This window comes from Carettochelys insculpta, chromosome 3 (genome assembly GCF_033958435.1).
Source record: "Carettochelys insculpta isolate YL-2023 chromosome 3, ASM3395843v1, whole genome shotgun sequence".
Taxonomy (NCBI): Eukaryota; Metazoa; Chordata; order Testudines; family Carettochelyidae; genus Carettochelys; species Carettochelys insculpta.
In genome coordinates, this window is record NC_134139.1 from 43,241,641 (window position 1) to 43,256,195 (window position 14,555).

A 14,555-nucleotide genomic window follows, 5' to 3' on the forward strand; every position below is an offset into this window, starting at 1 on the left:
TTTGGTAGCAAAAAGGGCATTGACCCTCCAGTGATTCGGCACCAGGGCTTGAAGAGGAGCCCCTGGCAGACTAATGAGCAGGAGTAAACTGCTGGCCCTCTCCGATCTTCCTAGAACAGAGGTGTGCAAAGTGCAGGGGGCACATCCCCTTGGGGGGCATTAGATTTCAGAAGTGGGGGTGCAGTGCAATTGCCTGCCTCTGCTGGCTCACTCTTGCAGCTTCCAGACGTGATGTGGGGGGCCCTGCTAATTGCAGGGAAGAAAAAGGGGGTCCAACGTAAAAAGTTTGCTCACCCCTGCTCTATATGAGGTGGTTAAGAATGCCAAGCTAAATAAACACTGGGGTCTAACAATCTTTCAGAAGTTCTTGCTAACTGGCTTATCTTAATTTATAGTAGGACTTATGCTAATCATTAACACTAGGCCACAAGCCTTAGGCTCACTGAATAGCCTGTTTTAAAATAGTTGTTTCTTTGCTTACTGCTACTTGCATTAGAGCTACAGTTCATTCGCATTGACTGAGCAGTCATTTTAACTTTCTGAGTTATAAATGATTATGAATACTGGATTACTTGAGCTCCGGTCAGAGGTCTAAGATTAATTCTAAAATTCTGAAGTTGGCATTTTGCAGCAGTATTAGCACCACCAAGATCTTAATCTGAGTGGGAGATCGTAACTCTAACTGAACTACATTTCTCTTTTCCTTGGGCCCACATCTTATGAATCCACATAATTATTGGTAGCAGTCAACCTGATTTGATTTGGCAATGGAAATTACATTGTTTTTAATATTTCATATTGTGTTTCTTTTACTGAAAGGAAGGTTGATTTCTTCTTGATACTGACCTGCTTAACTCCTTAAGGACTTGAATATTTGCTGAAGAAGGTAGTACAATGGTTGAAGTGCTTAAATGTTTTTATTTTATAAGTGGAGAGGACAAAAAGTTTTAACATTCTAATGGTTATGATAACACTTCATTTTATGGTTTGGTACTTCTTTTTTTTTTAAATTAATAGAACATGGAGATTTACTGGGGCCCTGTCCTGAAGATGAAGCACTTACTCCAGGTGATGAGTGTATGGATTCAGTGCTGGACGAATCTTTTCTTGAAACAAGTCCCATTCAGTCTCCATTACAAGTTTTTGCAGGAATGGGTGGGTTGGCCCTCATTGCAGAGAGACTTCCTATGCTTTATCCAGATGTAATTCAACAAGTAAGTCAAACAGTATGACTCTCTTGAAGTATGTGCTAGTTTTTTCCTTACTACAGTGATTTCCAAGTATTTTCTGTGGCTTGTTTACTAAGAGTTAAAAATATTTTAGTAAGGCTGGCGTCACTCTCGTGAATTAGCAAGGACCAAAATTCACAAAATTCCCCCTTCCCTTCTTCAAATAAGAACCACCATGTTTATTTCAAACCTGAGGAATCACATGGTAGAGCTTATATGGCCTGCACACACTAGGGATCTTAAAATTTCTTCGGGTTTTATTTTACCAGGCTTATGGCTTTTTAGTTGTAAGAGGGAAGATATCAAATCTGAAATCAGGTTTCCTCTTGAAGAGTACTATTAACACAAGTCTTAAATTTATCATATGTCATACAAAAACTGCACTTGGCGCCCCAGTGGGTAATTTACCATTTTACTACCTAGTCAGAGCTTCTTACTCAGGAAGAATTCCTAACTTCAGAGGGAGTAAATATTATTGATGGTAGTTAATGAGCAAAGATGGATACAATTTCACATTTGATCAATCAAATGTAAGGTCAAAATAAAAAAGAAGTGGGTCTGTCCCATGAAAGCTCCTCACCTAATAAATGATTTTGTTAGTCTTTAAAGTGCTACTGGACCGCTTTTTTTTTTTTGATAGTATATAGACTAGCACAGTTATCTCTCTGTTACTATTCAAATGTAAGGTATAATTCATATGATGAGTTTGTTTTATATGTGGTCTTAACATCTGTGGCTATCTTGTATTTAACAGTTAAAACCAATTCATTCCTTTTTTTGAACGGGTATTTGAACTATCTGAACAGCTTCTCTCTGATAAATTTGTATGGTAACAAGTTCTATAGGTCGATGGAAAAAAAAGTATATCCTCACAGATGCCTTCTAACATAATTCTGTCTTTCTCATTTGAATGCTCCATATTTTCACTAAACCAGTTACTAGGAAAGAACATGAGCAAGGTTCATAACCATGTATGTGTAAGCAAACTGTGACAAAAATAAACTTGAGGCTTCAATTATATCAGTTCATCCAAATAATATGAACTGTTGGATTTTTTTTTTTTTGGTCATGGTTCATCTTTATGTTTCAGGTGACCTCTGTATATTTATGCAAGATGTCAGGAGGAGGACAATAAAATGATGAAACAGCATTGTGAAAAATACATGTTCTGACCCCCACTAGTACAGTAGGGTCTCGCCATTTGCAAATTAATTTATTCACAAGTAGCCTCACTTTCCCAGGGCTCCAGGGCCAGAGTGTTTGCAGCTTCCGCTTCACCTGGGCAGGGAGCACCGGCAGCCGCTGCTTCCCCAAGGCCCTGGGCAAGGATTGCTGGCAGCTTCTGCTTTCCCAGGCTCCGAGCCCTCCTCTTCCCCGCCCATTTGTGAGGGTTCTGAACCCAGAACCCTTGTTAAAGTTGAGACCCTACTGTTCACCTCCTATATGGGTTCTTCTTGTGGGGGCAGAAGTCTGTCCCTACAGTTGACAGTGCAATATTGGGACCTTTAAAAAAAATTCTGATTAATGTCACATGCACAGCATCAGGATCCTAAAATCAGCCAGCTTGGCGAATGTTAAAAAAATATTCAGAGCCTGTCAAGCAAAATGCTTTTGTATTTTAGTATTAGTTTTAACAGCTGTTGGTTAACTTTTCTTGTCTTCAGATAGGTAACTGAAAGTGATTAAATAAGTTTGACTTCCCTTGTTTGCAGTATATTTTTTGATTCTGAACTAAACTGACTATCTGTAATAGAGATTTGATGTGCCTATACAGAGTTTTAAATTAAATGATAAATGTACTTCTATTTTATGTACTGGATTTTTGAAATGTTTTTAAAATGTAACAAACATATTTTCTCCTTCTATATTTAGTCTGAACTATTTTTTATATATATAAATAACCCCAAGTTATACGCACTTGAATTGCATGTATCTGAGGTTAACGTGACTGCTGCCCCAATAGGAGTTGGGAAACTGTTTCTGTCAGGGGCGGCAGCCTGACGCTTGGAATCTAACTGTAATGAAAGTGTGTGCAGGGGTGATATGTGGGGGTGCACGTGGAGTCACATGGATACCTACTCACCAGAAGTGGCACCCTGCTTTCAGAGGGAGAGGGGGCAGGGGTGAGATGGACATGAATGGGGCCAGGGTACGTGGCAGGTGGCCCCCCTGGAACTCTCATACCAGTTGCCACTGATTGTGTGATGCATGACTTGACTCTAAATGGTTAACGCCTTCCAAAGGTTAACTTTTTTGTTGTTTTTGAAGGTGAGTGCTCCAGTGGTTACATCTGCTACACAAGAGAAGCAGAAGGACAGTGACCAGTTTGAATGGGTTACTATTGAGCAATCAGGAGAACTGGTTTATGAAGCCCCAGAAACAATTGCTGCAGAGCCTCCACCAATCAAATCAACAGTGCAGACTATGTCTCCCATACCAGCTCATTCTTTGGCTGCTTTTGGATTATTTCTTCGTCTCCCTGGCTATGCAGAGGTGCTGTTAAAAGAGAGAAAACATGCCCAGTGTCTTCTTAGATTGGTATTAGGAGTTACGGATGATGGCGAAGGAAGTATGTACTCTAGCTTCTACATTTATTTGTAAAATACTGCTAAATTGTTTTAACTTACATTTAAGGATATTTACAGTGTAATGTTTTAGAAGTGAAAACTGGCTGACAGATTTTTAAAATGTTTGTTGTAGAGAGTCATCATTGAATGAGGGTATTTCTAAAGGGGTTCCATGAAGATAAGTACGAGGCCCAATGCTACTGGATATTTTCCTCCATGTCTGGAAGTAAATATAAAATAACTGCTAGTTAGTCTTTGTAGATAATGGAAAGAATGGCAGATAATAATGATGGCAGTTTAGTCATACAGCCAGCACTTGGGAAATTGGGCCAGTTTAAGGAAAATGCATTTTTAAGGGATCCAGTTGCAAAGCTTTATATGTCTAGAAGCAAGGAATGCTTGCCGTACTACAAACTGGAGGACTGTATTCTATCAACCAGTAGCTCGAAAAGTATTCATGGTCATAGTGGAAAGGCAACTCAGCATGAGCTCCCAGTGTATTTCTGTGGTATAAAGGACTAATGCAGTACTAATGCAGTGTATCAACGGGGGCAGAGACGACCTGTGCGTGCAATTGAGGGGGAGCTAAGAAAAAGAGAGAGAGTGAGGGCACCTGGCTTCAGCAGTTAAAATGTAGGGGGATAGATGACTCATCTAGGGGAGCATGTGACTTCACATACCCCCACCCTTCATGCATCACCTGTGAACAGGGGAGTAGTCAGTAGGATAAGGAAGTGATATTTAATTCTATGCAGCATTGGTTAGACTAATACTGGAATAGTGCACGCAGTTCTGGTGTCTGCTCTTAGAAAAGGTTGTTGAAAAATCAGAGAAGAATCAAAAAGTACAAAAATGATTCCAGGCCAGAAGAATATGCCTGACAGTGAGAAAATTAAATTTCTGTTGATTATTAAAAAGATTGAGATGTGGGTTTTGACCACAATATGTAAATACCTTCACAGGGAGAAAATCCTGCGTACTAAAAGCATTTTCAGTCTAGTGGAGAAATGCATGATAAGACCCTATGGCTGGAAAGTGAAGCCTCATGCATTCAGACTGGAAATAAGGCATGCCCTGGTAACATTTTAAGATTGAGGGTGATTAGCCTTTGGAGCATACTACCACTGGAAGTGGTAAATTCTCAATCTTATGAACTCTATATAGCAACACTGTTTGCTTTCCTGGAAGGTATATGCTTTAAATAAACACAAGTTATGGGGTTCAAAAAAGGAGGAACTGGGTAAAATGTAAGGGCCTGTAATACACAAGCTGTCAGACTAGATGATCTGAAGGTGTAATAATTATCATTATTGTACCTTTTAGACCAATCTGCCCTTAAACTCAATGAATTTTGTGGCCAGATGACTGAGGGATGTGGTGTTTGTGGGGCAGGATTTTGGTAACACAAACAATGCATGTCAGCAAAGCTAATCCAATTGGCTTTAAGACCCCAAATACAAGATGCAGCAAGTATTTTTCTAGATCTTCTACATGTTCTGGTTGCCTGATAGAAATAAATTTCTCAGCTCAGTTCAAAAGTGTTGGCCACCTTTTTCTCTTGAGGGGAATGTAGTCCTTTCTTGGTTAATTAACCACGCATGAATTTTGGCTTTTGTTTCTCTCTGTTTTCTGTTGCTATTTTTGCTAAAATTACACACACTGTGGGAGACAACGTAAGCCAAGTAAAAAATGAAATTTCATATCTGGGCGTTTTCTTTCAGATATGGGTAATAAACAGACTGAAGGACCATCTAAATTTCATCCCTGACCTGCTTCTTTTACACAGTGTAAAGATCTATGTCTAAGAATCTGATATGGCCCAATATAATTACCCTTTTAAAAATCATACCTCAAAGGCAACTAGTGTGTTGGTGTGCTCAATTAGTACTTCTCCCATACAATTTGGATGCCTACAGAAAATGAGAAAAAGTATTTTATATATTTCTTGTCATGTAGGCAGCAGTCATGGGACTACTTGCTCTCATGGGGTAATAAAACTTTCCTTTAGTCAGCAGTCTGTTTTATTCCTGAAGAAAAGCTGTTTGTGTATTGTGATTTTTTTAAGCAAAGAATCACTTTAAATCGAATGTATAATAAATGGTCACAAGTTATATATGTAGAAAAGACAAAGTTATTAGACAGTTAGATATTTAAAATGTTCCCAAGGCTTCAGCTAGCAGTATCTCTCTCATTCTTGTAAATAGTGTGTGTACTTTTTTTCTCCTTAAATATTTTGATTCAAGGAAGGAAGAAAAGTACATAAAATTGGAGAGTTTTAACTATGTACCTTGTATTAGCTGGCAAAAGTATTGTTACATTATGATTTTACAAATTATCATCATCCTCTCGACGCTTGATAAAATAGGGCTGATTTTAAAAATAAAATTACAGAACTCAAATAGGTATCAAGTTAAAACATAATTTTAATGTCCTCTAGTTAATATGTCACTAATAGGCTGCACAATTTCATTATGTAATCATCTCATAAATAGTACAGTTTGGGTTATAACAAAGCTTATCCTAGCATTTCTGCATTTTTTCAACTGGAGAGGTGTAGCCAGACAAAGTCTCCCCCTTTTTGTCCCTGATTTGCTGGTGGGGCACGTGTTGCCTTTGCTTTCAGCTAACTTTACAGGGTAATACAGTATTATAATAAAAAATATGACCTAATATGTAGTTTAGAGCAGTGAGTGTTATCAACGAGTTAGCTTTTCATCCTTGGAGGATGAGGGTTTATTTCTTTTTTTAATCATAAATGATATGCGTTTGTGTCTCAGTCTTGTCCAGAAAGAAAACCTGTTCACCTCTCTTGCCCCTCTTTCCATCTATAAGCTTTCCTAACAAGAAACCCAGAATAATAAAATATGTTCTTTGAGAAGTGTGGGCACTGCAAGTTAGGTATGTTGGCACCTTGTGCTTATAGTCAGAGATTTGTTGCAGTGGTACCCTGGGTGTCAGCAAACATGCCATACCCACCTCACACCAGTATGAGCTGCCCTGGATCACCAGCCATCCTTCCCTTCCTTCTCTACTGCCTTAGGTTTAGGTTGGAACACAGGATCTCCTTGACTTCAAGTCCAGGACTCGCCTTGGACTGAGAGGCATTAGGAACACCTGATATGCCCATGTCCCAGGGGGAAAAGGCAAAAGAATTGCCAGACCCTAGCTCCAGTGCATAACTGTATCTTCAGAAATATATCTGGATATTTGCAATAAATCATTGCAAAGGTGGACATTATGTGGTGAACTGCTAAAAGGAAATACTTAATGATTTTATACTTCTTCAACCTAGGTCATATCCTGCAGTCCCCTTCGGCTAATGTGCTTCCAACCCTTCCATTTCATGTGCTGCGCAGTTTGTTCAGCACCACACCGTTGACTACTGATGACGGAGTACTTCTGAGGCGGATGGCACTGGAAATTGGGGCAGTGCATCTTATCCTTGCCTGTCTATCTGCTCTGAGCCACCATGCCCCACGAGTGCCCAACTCTAGTCCCAACCAGTCAGAGGTGAGCTTAGGTTCTGGTTAGTAACTGACTTTGTAAAAAGCTTCAGTGACCTAGTAACTATTGAAGTCTCATTGCTGGGGTGACATCACACATCTTCCTTTATCTAATCACCTGTGTAGCTTTTTAAAATTATTTCTTGAGACCTGCAGCTCTAGTGAATTGGAAAGTCCTTGCTAAACTACTGCTTACATATCTCAGTACTCTATGATAACCTTAAAAAGCTTATTAAATTTAAACAGAACGTAAAGATAAGAAAGTCAAACACTTGAATTAGTTGCCAGTGAAGCCTTAATTTGGGCTGCTTGTGCATCTATATTATGATGCAGTCTCCAGTTATATGATCTCACATTATTTTTTTCCACAGGACCCTGCTCATTCAGTGCTCAAAATGAGCTATTCAGTAATTTTATTCTTCAAGTGCTTGCTCATCTCTGTTCAAGTTAGGTGTATGCACACTGCATGCGCAACTACCAGAAAGTTTTATCCTAACTGCGACTAGTTGGGTCACCTGTGGAACCCCTGGTGTGGCACCAGTGCAGAGCCCAATATAGGACTTTGCCGACCTGTGAACCTCTCAGTTCCTTCCTCCTAGCTATGCAAATTCTTGGAACTGTGGCTGAGTACTTGTGGCTATGCCTCTTTACTGTGTAAATAGTTGAAAATAGTTCTTCAGCATAAACATTGTTCTCTAGTTAGTGTTTGGTAGCCAGCCAGAGAAGTGTCTCCATTCTATCCCCATGTCCTCTCCTGGGACACTGGGCTCATACTTGGCTAAGTGGGCATGCTTCTCTTGTTGATGTTGTCAGCACAACTTTATATCTCTGCCTACATGTTTCCTGTAGGGGCTGGACTACCTTGTTTTCCCCCTCAAGGTCCAATGTCCTTGAGCTTTGAGCGTCAATGCTATTCTAAAGACCATAATATGTTTATATGATACTAGCAGATTTAGCCACCGTACTCGCATCCTTAACTCAATTATTTTTTTAAATACAAGAAAAATGCACATTTTGTTTAAATTATTGTATTTTTCCAAAAGTGTATATTAATTTTTATTTCATATTTCTTAAAAAGGGATTGTTAAAATGTTATCTTTTTTTGTAAGCTTTTTAATGGGACTTCTATCAAGTGTATTTTCTTCTTCATCCCTATAAATTCACATTGTTTGCTATGTTTAAAAAAATATAGAACTATAGTCAGTTTGGTTTCCAGTAATATTTTCTTCTAGTTTTTAAACCTTAAGCATTGATCTAGCTGTTCCAAAACAGAGCATTAATCCAAATTTCTCCATATTATCTATTTTCTGTAAAGCTTATCAAGAAACAATCCTGTTCCAAGTTCATCCTATTTTTCTGCTCATCTTGAGTCAGTGTCAATCAACATAGACTCAGTTATGTCAGTTTTGAGGACTGTACTTAATTTGGTGATTCTCTTTTTCTGTTTTGGTTTTATGATAACCTGTCCCATTCCAGGCACATCCCATTTTCCTGGCATAACCAAATCCTTATGTTGCTTTAACTTATGATAAGGGGAAGCTGTATACTGAATTTGGTCGTCCTAACTCTTACAGTTTGGGAGACGTTCTTGATCAAACAGACTAACTTTCTAAAATACATAGTCAGTAACAATGTTATAATTTAAAATGTTAGTACTTCTTTAACTATTAGTAAGAACAGATTTTTGAGATGCCTAGTAAGTATATTTTTATTTGAGTCATTTCTTGATTTTTCCAATTCAAATCTTAATTTTTAATTCAATCTTCACGTATTTTAAGGTTATATGAGCAGCTTTTGATTTTTATTAGGTAGTTTTAATAGGTTTATTTTCTCATTCTCTGTGCTATATTTGAAACAAAATGAAAATTGACAGAAGAGAAAATGATGTCATCAAAGGGTTTTGGTCAAGGCTGAAATTTTCAGTCAGAAGTACTCGTTGTGAAAGCACTCAGTAATTCTAATGGGAACTGGCGGTGCTCATTATTTCTGAAAAGCAGATCACTTGTTCAGGTGCATAACTTCAGATACCAGTTGGAATTTTTTTTTCCAACATTCTTATCTAATGTATCTGATATTTCATTTAAGGTCATAAGCACCAAGCTATTATAATGTCTGATAATATAATTTTACTAATCTGATGCTTTTCGGTTAAACATATTCTATTTAAATACAACAAAAAGCATCATTCAGGCCTACTAATCATGGGTGCAAAAGGTACATTTGCAATAGGGGCCTGACGTTTCAGCGGTGGCAGCGGCTGGAGCTCCAGGTTTCTTTGAACAGCAGCATTGCTTTGCCACTCCCTGTAGCTGAGGGAGTAAGGGTGGGGATGGGCCCGGAGTGCAATTAGAGAAGTGCTAAAGGCTGACTGCCCTAGGCCCTGCACCTTCCTGGGCGTGGAGCCAGACTTCTCTCCAGCTCTATCCCAGGGGCCAAGGTGGCTGCTAGGCCCTCTGGCACCATTGAAAACAAGTAATCAGAGCCATTTCAAAAGTTAGTGAAAGAAGGATCACGACACTCCAAGGCCAGGAACTAGTATTCCCCTTTTAGTGGCGTAGAAACTGAGATATCATTGAGTTTATGTGACTGAGCCACACAGGAATTCTGTTGCAGAGCTGGAAATATAAGCTTTTTCCCTAATTTGTAGGCTTATGCTGGAACAAGTCCATTCTTCTTTTATTATATTTGCTATCATATTCACAATTAACCCGTGTGGTTTCATGATCCAGGTTTTAGCACACTGCAGGAAAGTTTGAAAAGATATTTAATCTTTTATCCAAACATGTCTAACTAATTTTCATGGAATTTGGCTATATCTTAGTGCTGGTTGTAGAGCTTTTTCAGTTAACATGATCCTAACTAACCTTCATTAATGTACATTATTGTTATTGTCAATGTGATTACAGTGAGCATAAAATGATTTACCCTCCATGCAAGCTGAAAATTACATGGAATAATTTATAGTCCTGGTTCTTTACTAGAAATCTACCTGCACTGCGGTGACTTTCCTGTCCTGACATTTGAATACCAGTAGATGTCCATGAGTTGTGTGTTTAATAAAAAGAAAGAAACAACCTTATCTGAAGGGAAAGAGGAATTTTAAAGGGCCAAAAAATACGATGTCAAATCACTGTTTTTATTAGCCACAGGTGTCGAGCACACACAATAGCACATCAGCAGAAGAACAACAACTGTACTGGGCTAAGGGTACTGGCTTTGGAACTGGTTCCACTGCTTCTGGATGGGATGTAGAACAAGCTTTGACTAAACAAAGGCTGGAAGAAGAACATGTCACCTGTCTTCTGCAGGTACGGAGTGGTGAAGTATGAATGACCCATGTAAACATTCATGCATATGGTGGTAATATTGTTAAGCCTGTAAAAAATGTATTCAAAATTCTTTTATTAATCAGTGTTCTGAAATGTTTTACTTCTTAGGCTGAAACACCTATTGGTAATTTGGGAGCCTGTAATTAAAAAATTAAGTTTTCCTGTTATGTGCTTGAAACAGCGTGCTTGAAAAAAATAAAATAAAACTATTGTCAATGTTTGAAAATATAGTGTAGAACCATAGGGAGCAGAAAATTCCAGTGAGCTGCTGTTTGCTTAAAAATGGATGCAATACAACTATGACCTCAAGTATTTAATTGTACAGCTGTTTTGTTAGACATTTGCAAGCTAAGCTGCTGAAAACAGGCAGTTGTAAACTTGATGGCCGTGTCTACACTAGCCCCAAACTTCGAAATGGCCACGCAAATGGCCATTTCGAAGTTTACTAATGAAGCGCTGAAATGCATATTCAGCGCTTCATTAGCATGTGGGTGGCCGCGGCGCTTCGAAATTGATGCGGCTCGCCCCGACGGGGCTCCTTTTTGAAAGGACCTTGCCTACTTCGAAGTTCCCTTATTCCCATGAGCAGATGGGAATAAGGGGACTTCGAAGTAGGCGGGGTCCTTTCGAAAAGGAGCCCCATCGGGGCGAGCCGCATCAATTTTGAAGCACCGCGGCCGCCCACATGCTAATGAAGCTCTGAATATGCATTTCAGCACTTCATTAGTAAACTTCGAAATGGCCATTTGCGTGGCCATTTCGAAGTTTGGGGCTAGTGTAGACGTAGCCGAAGTCATAATAGCTTTGTAGCAAAGGTGGATTCCCCTGTGGTTATAGAATTAGGGAAGCTGTTTGTTTCTGACCACCAAAATGAGAATCCATGTCAGCTTTTTAGGTTCAGGAATATTTCTATATTATCTTAACATACAACTTACTTTGTTAAGGTCAGGAAGGTTGCAGAACATGGCCTTTTATAGACTGAGATTGGTGCTTTAGGATCTTCAGGATTAGCTGAACGTGTCCCTGTTCAACCAGGTAATACAGTGAATGCAGCAAACACAAATTCTTCTTCGAGTGGTCCCCGTGGGTGCTCCACAATAGGTGTTGGGCTTGCCCGGCGCCGCAGATCAGAAATCTGCCAGCAGTTTCTCCTGGATCGCGCGTGCCGCCCCCCTGCGCGCCCCCGGCCACATGCGCAATCCGGTCACTGCCAGTTCCTTCTTAACTGCCATCGGCTGCAGGCGGAATCTACTCAGGCTAAGGCCAGAGTCAGATTAAATAGTGGTTTTTTTCTGCGTGTCATTTGTTGTTTTTGGTTATTTAAAAAAAAAAAAAAAGAGAGAGAAAGCAAAGAGAGAGAGAATATCAGCAAAAAAAAAAAAAAAAAAAGAAAAAAGAAAAAGAGAGGAGTGGAGAAGACAAGAGCGGACGTGAAGGCCATTTAGGCTGCCCCGCAGGCTGGTGATCACTATTTGGTGTGGAAAGGCACGGATTAAGTGCTAAGTACCCTATTAACAGTAAAGGACTCACCGCAATGGCCTCTTCATGTTTTAAAAAGCGTGAGTCATGCCGTGAAGCTATGCCGGCCTCCGTGGGGCATAGCGAATGCATCCAGTGCCTGGGGGAATCACAGGCTACCCAGAAGTGTTCTCACTGTGCTAAGCTCAGAGCCAGGGCCAGGAAGGACAGAGCGATGAGGCGTAAAATGCTCTTGTTGATAAGGCTCTCCAGCTGGACTTGCCGGAGAAGCCTCACCCAGAAGGGCCCTCTGGGTTGCATAAGAGGAGGGCAGCTTTCTCTGACCCCCTCGGTGCAGAAACGGAGGAAACTCTCCCTGGCTCGATCCTTGCCGGCCTTTCCAGCTAGCAGGACGAGCGGAGCACACAGCCCCCAGCCGCATACTCAGGCAAGTGGCAGCGCACGTGGCAGAGGCTGAGCCTCCAGTTATACAACAGCCGGCACGCACAGCGCCTAGAGCGTCAGCGAGGCAAGCGCCAGACCTGGCAGCACCGCCACAGGTGGCACCAGCCCCCGCGGCACCAATGGTGCAGGGGCGCCAGGCACGGAGCCTGCAGGCACCAGAGGAGGATACCCGCGCGGCACCGCAGCTGACGGTGCCGAGCGCGGCGCTGACAGCGAGGCCGAGATCCCCGGCACGGAAGGGGGTGGTGCCGGCCCCGCGGGGGAGGGGCAAGGCAAAATCAAAAACCCGGCACCGCAGTCCATCTCTGGACAGGGCTGCCCTGCTGTTAGCACCAAGCCCTCGCCCTGTGATACACACGCCACAACGAAGGCCTGTGTCTCCACCGGCCCATCCAGAACCTCCTCCTCCGTTCTTCCAACCAATGTCACCATGGCTTGGGCCACCTTCACCATTTCTGGGATTGGATCCCTTGGAGTACTATCACAAGCCAGTTTCACCTCTATCTGTGTCGTCGCGGAGGTCTCGCTCTCCCAGACATCGGGGGTACACACCCCGTGAGTGGTCTAGGTCTCCATCCCCAGACCCTTGCCCATGCTGCCATGGTCGTCCTTATCATGCTGGACACAGACACCACAGGCCTACACCCAGGGGCAGGTCCCCCCCAGCCGCTCAATACCCCCGTGGGCACTCCCGGTCGGGGACGGAAACACAGTTGTCTCAAGGGGAGTTAATTTTAGAACCCCGAGACTTTCCTTCACAATCCTCCAGCGAGCAAGTGTATCATTGACTGCAGGAGCCCGAGGGTTCGAGGGAGGTTTACCCTAGTGGTTCCTCCTCATCCTCCCCGGATGAGGCCATGGCCCCCGGGGATGTCTCTCCCCCGGATGACCTTAAACAGTTTCAGGAGCTGTTTAAAAGGGTGGCTTTCATGCAAGACATTCAAACGGCAGAGGTGCAGGAGAAACATCACAAACTCCTGGAAAATTTGAGACCCCCGGCTTCGTCCAAAATTGCTATTCTGCTGGATGAAGCCATTCTGGAGTCAGCCATTACTATATGGCAGACTCCGGCCTCTGTTCCGCCTACGAACAAGAGAGCGGATAAGAAGTACTTCGTCCCGGCAAAGGGCATAGAGTTCCTCTTCAGTCACCCACAACCAAATTCTTTGGTGGTCGAGTCGTCCCAGCAGAGGTCAAAGGGTTCTCAGTACAAATTGGGGGGATCAGACAAAGATGCTAAGACGCTAGAGCTGTTTGGCAGGAAGGTATACTCCTCTTCTACCCTGCTATTGAGTGGCAAATTATGGGCACACCTAGCAAACCATAATTTTGATAATTACTCCAGGCTTACTCCCCTCATGGATTCACTTCTGGAAGACAAAAAGCCGGTGTTAAAGGCGATTATTCAAGAGGGCTATGCAGCATCGCGGACGGGAGTCCAGATTGCCCTGGACGTGGCGGACACGGTGGCATGTTCAACGGCTACAGCAGTGGTCATGCGTAGAGAATCCTGGCCCCAGACGTCGGGTATCCCGAGGGTCCTACAGGCGAAGATCATGGACCTTCCCTTTGATACATAAAAGCTGTTTGCAGACTCAACCGACTTGGTCCCTCACTCCAGTAAGGACTCGAGTGCTACACTTAGAACCTTGGGCATTTATACTCCCCGATACAGGGGGGAAAAATTTTATCCTCAGCAAAGATGCTACACTTACAACCACAGTGTGCTCAGTATTAACGGGGCTACGGCCCAGGGCGCTATCAACAGCAGCAACAGTACAGAACTCCTAGGCGATGTTCTCAACAAAGCCATACGCCCTCGGGTCAGGCCCAAAGGCAACAAGTTTGACGGGTATGTCGGGGGCTGCACTATCAATATCCTCGCTCAATGCCACTCTCATCTCATGTTCCATCAGTGCCTCAGACCGTTCCACTCCCAATGGCAAAAGATCACCACAGACAAATGGGTGCTGGAGATCATAGCCACGGGTTACGTGATCCCCT

General features: G+C 42.1%; 1 protein-coding gene across 1 annotated transcript in view; it reads left to right on the forward strand.

Moving 5' to 3' along the window:
• The window catches only part of BIRC6 (baculoviral IAP repeat containing 6), a 328,895-nt gene that overhangs the window by 202,725 nt on the left and 111,615 nt on the right, over positions 1-14,555 (forward strand). Inside the window, 4 exon segments of the mRNA XM_074989697.1 lie at positions 1,018-1,214; positions 3,498-3,798; positions 7,089-7,306; positions 10,443-10,607. Coding sequence (XP_074845798.1) covers positions 1,018-1,214; positions 3,498-3,798; positions 7,089-7,306; positions 10,443-10,607 — 881 coding nt within the window.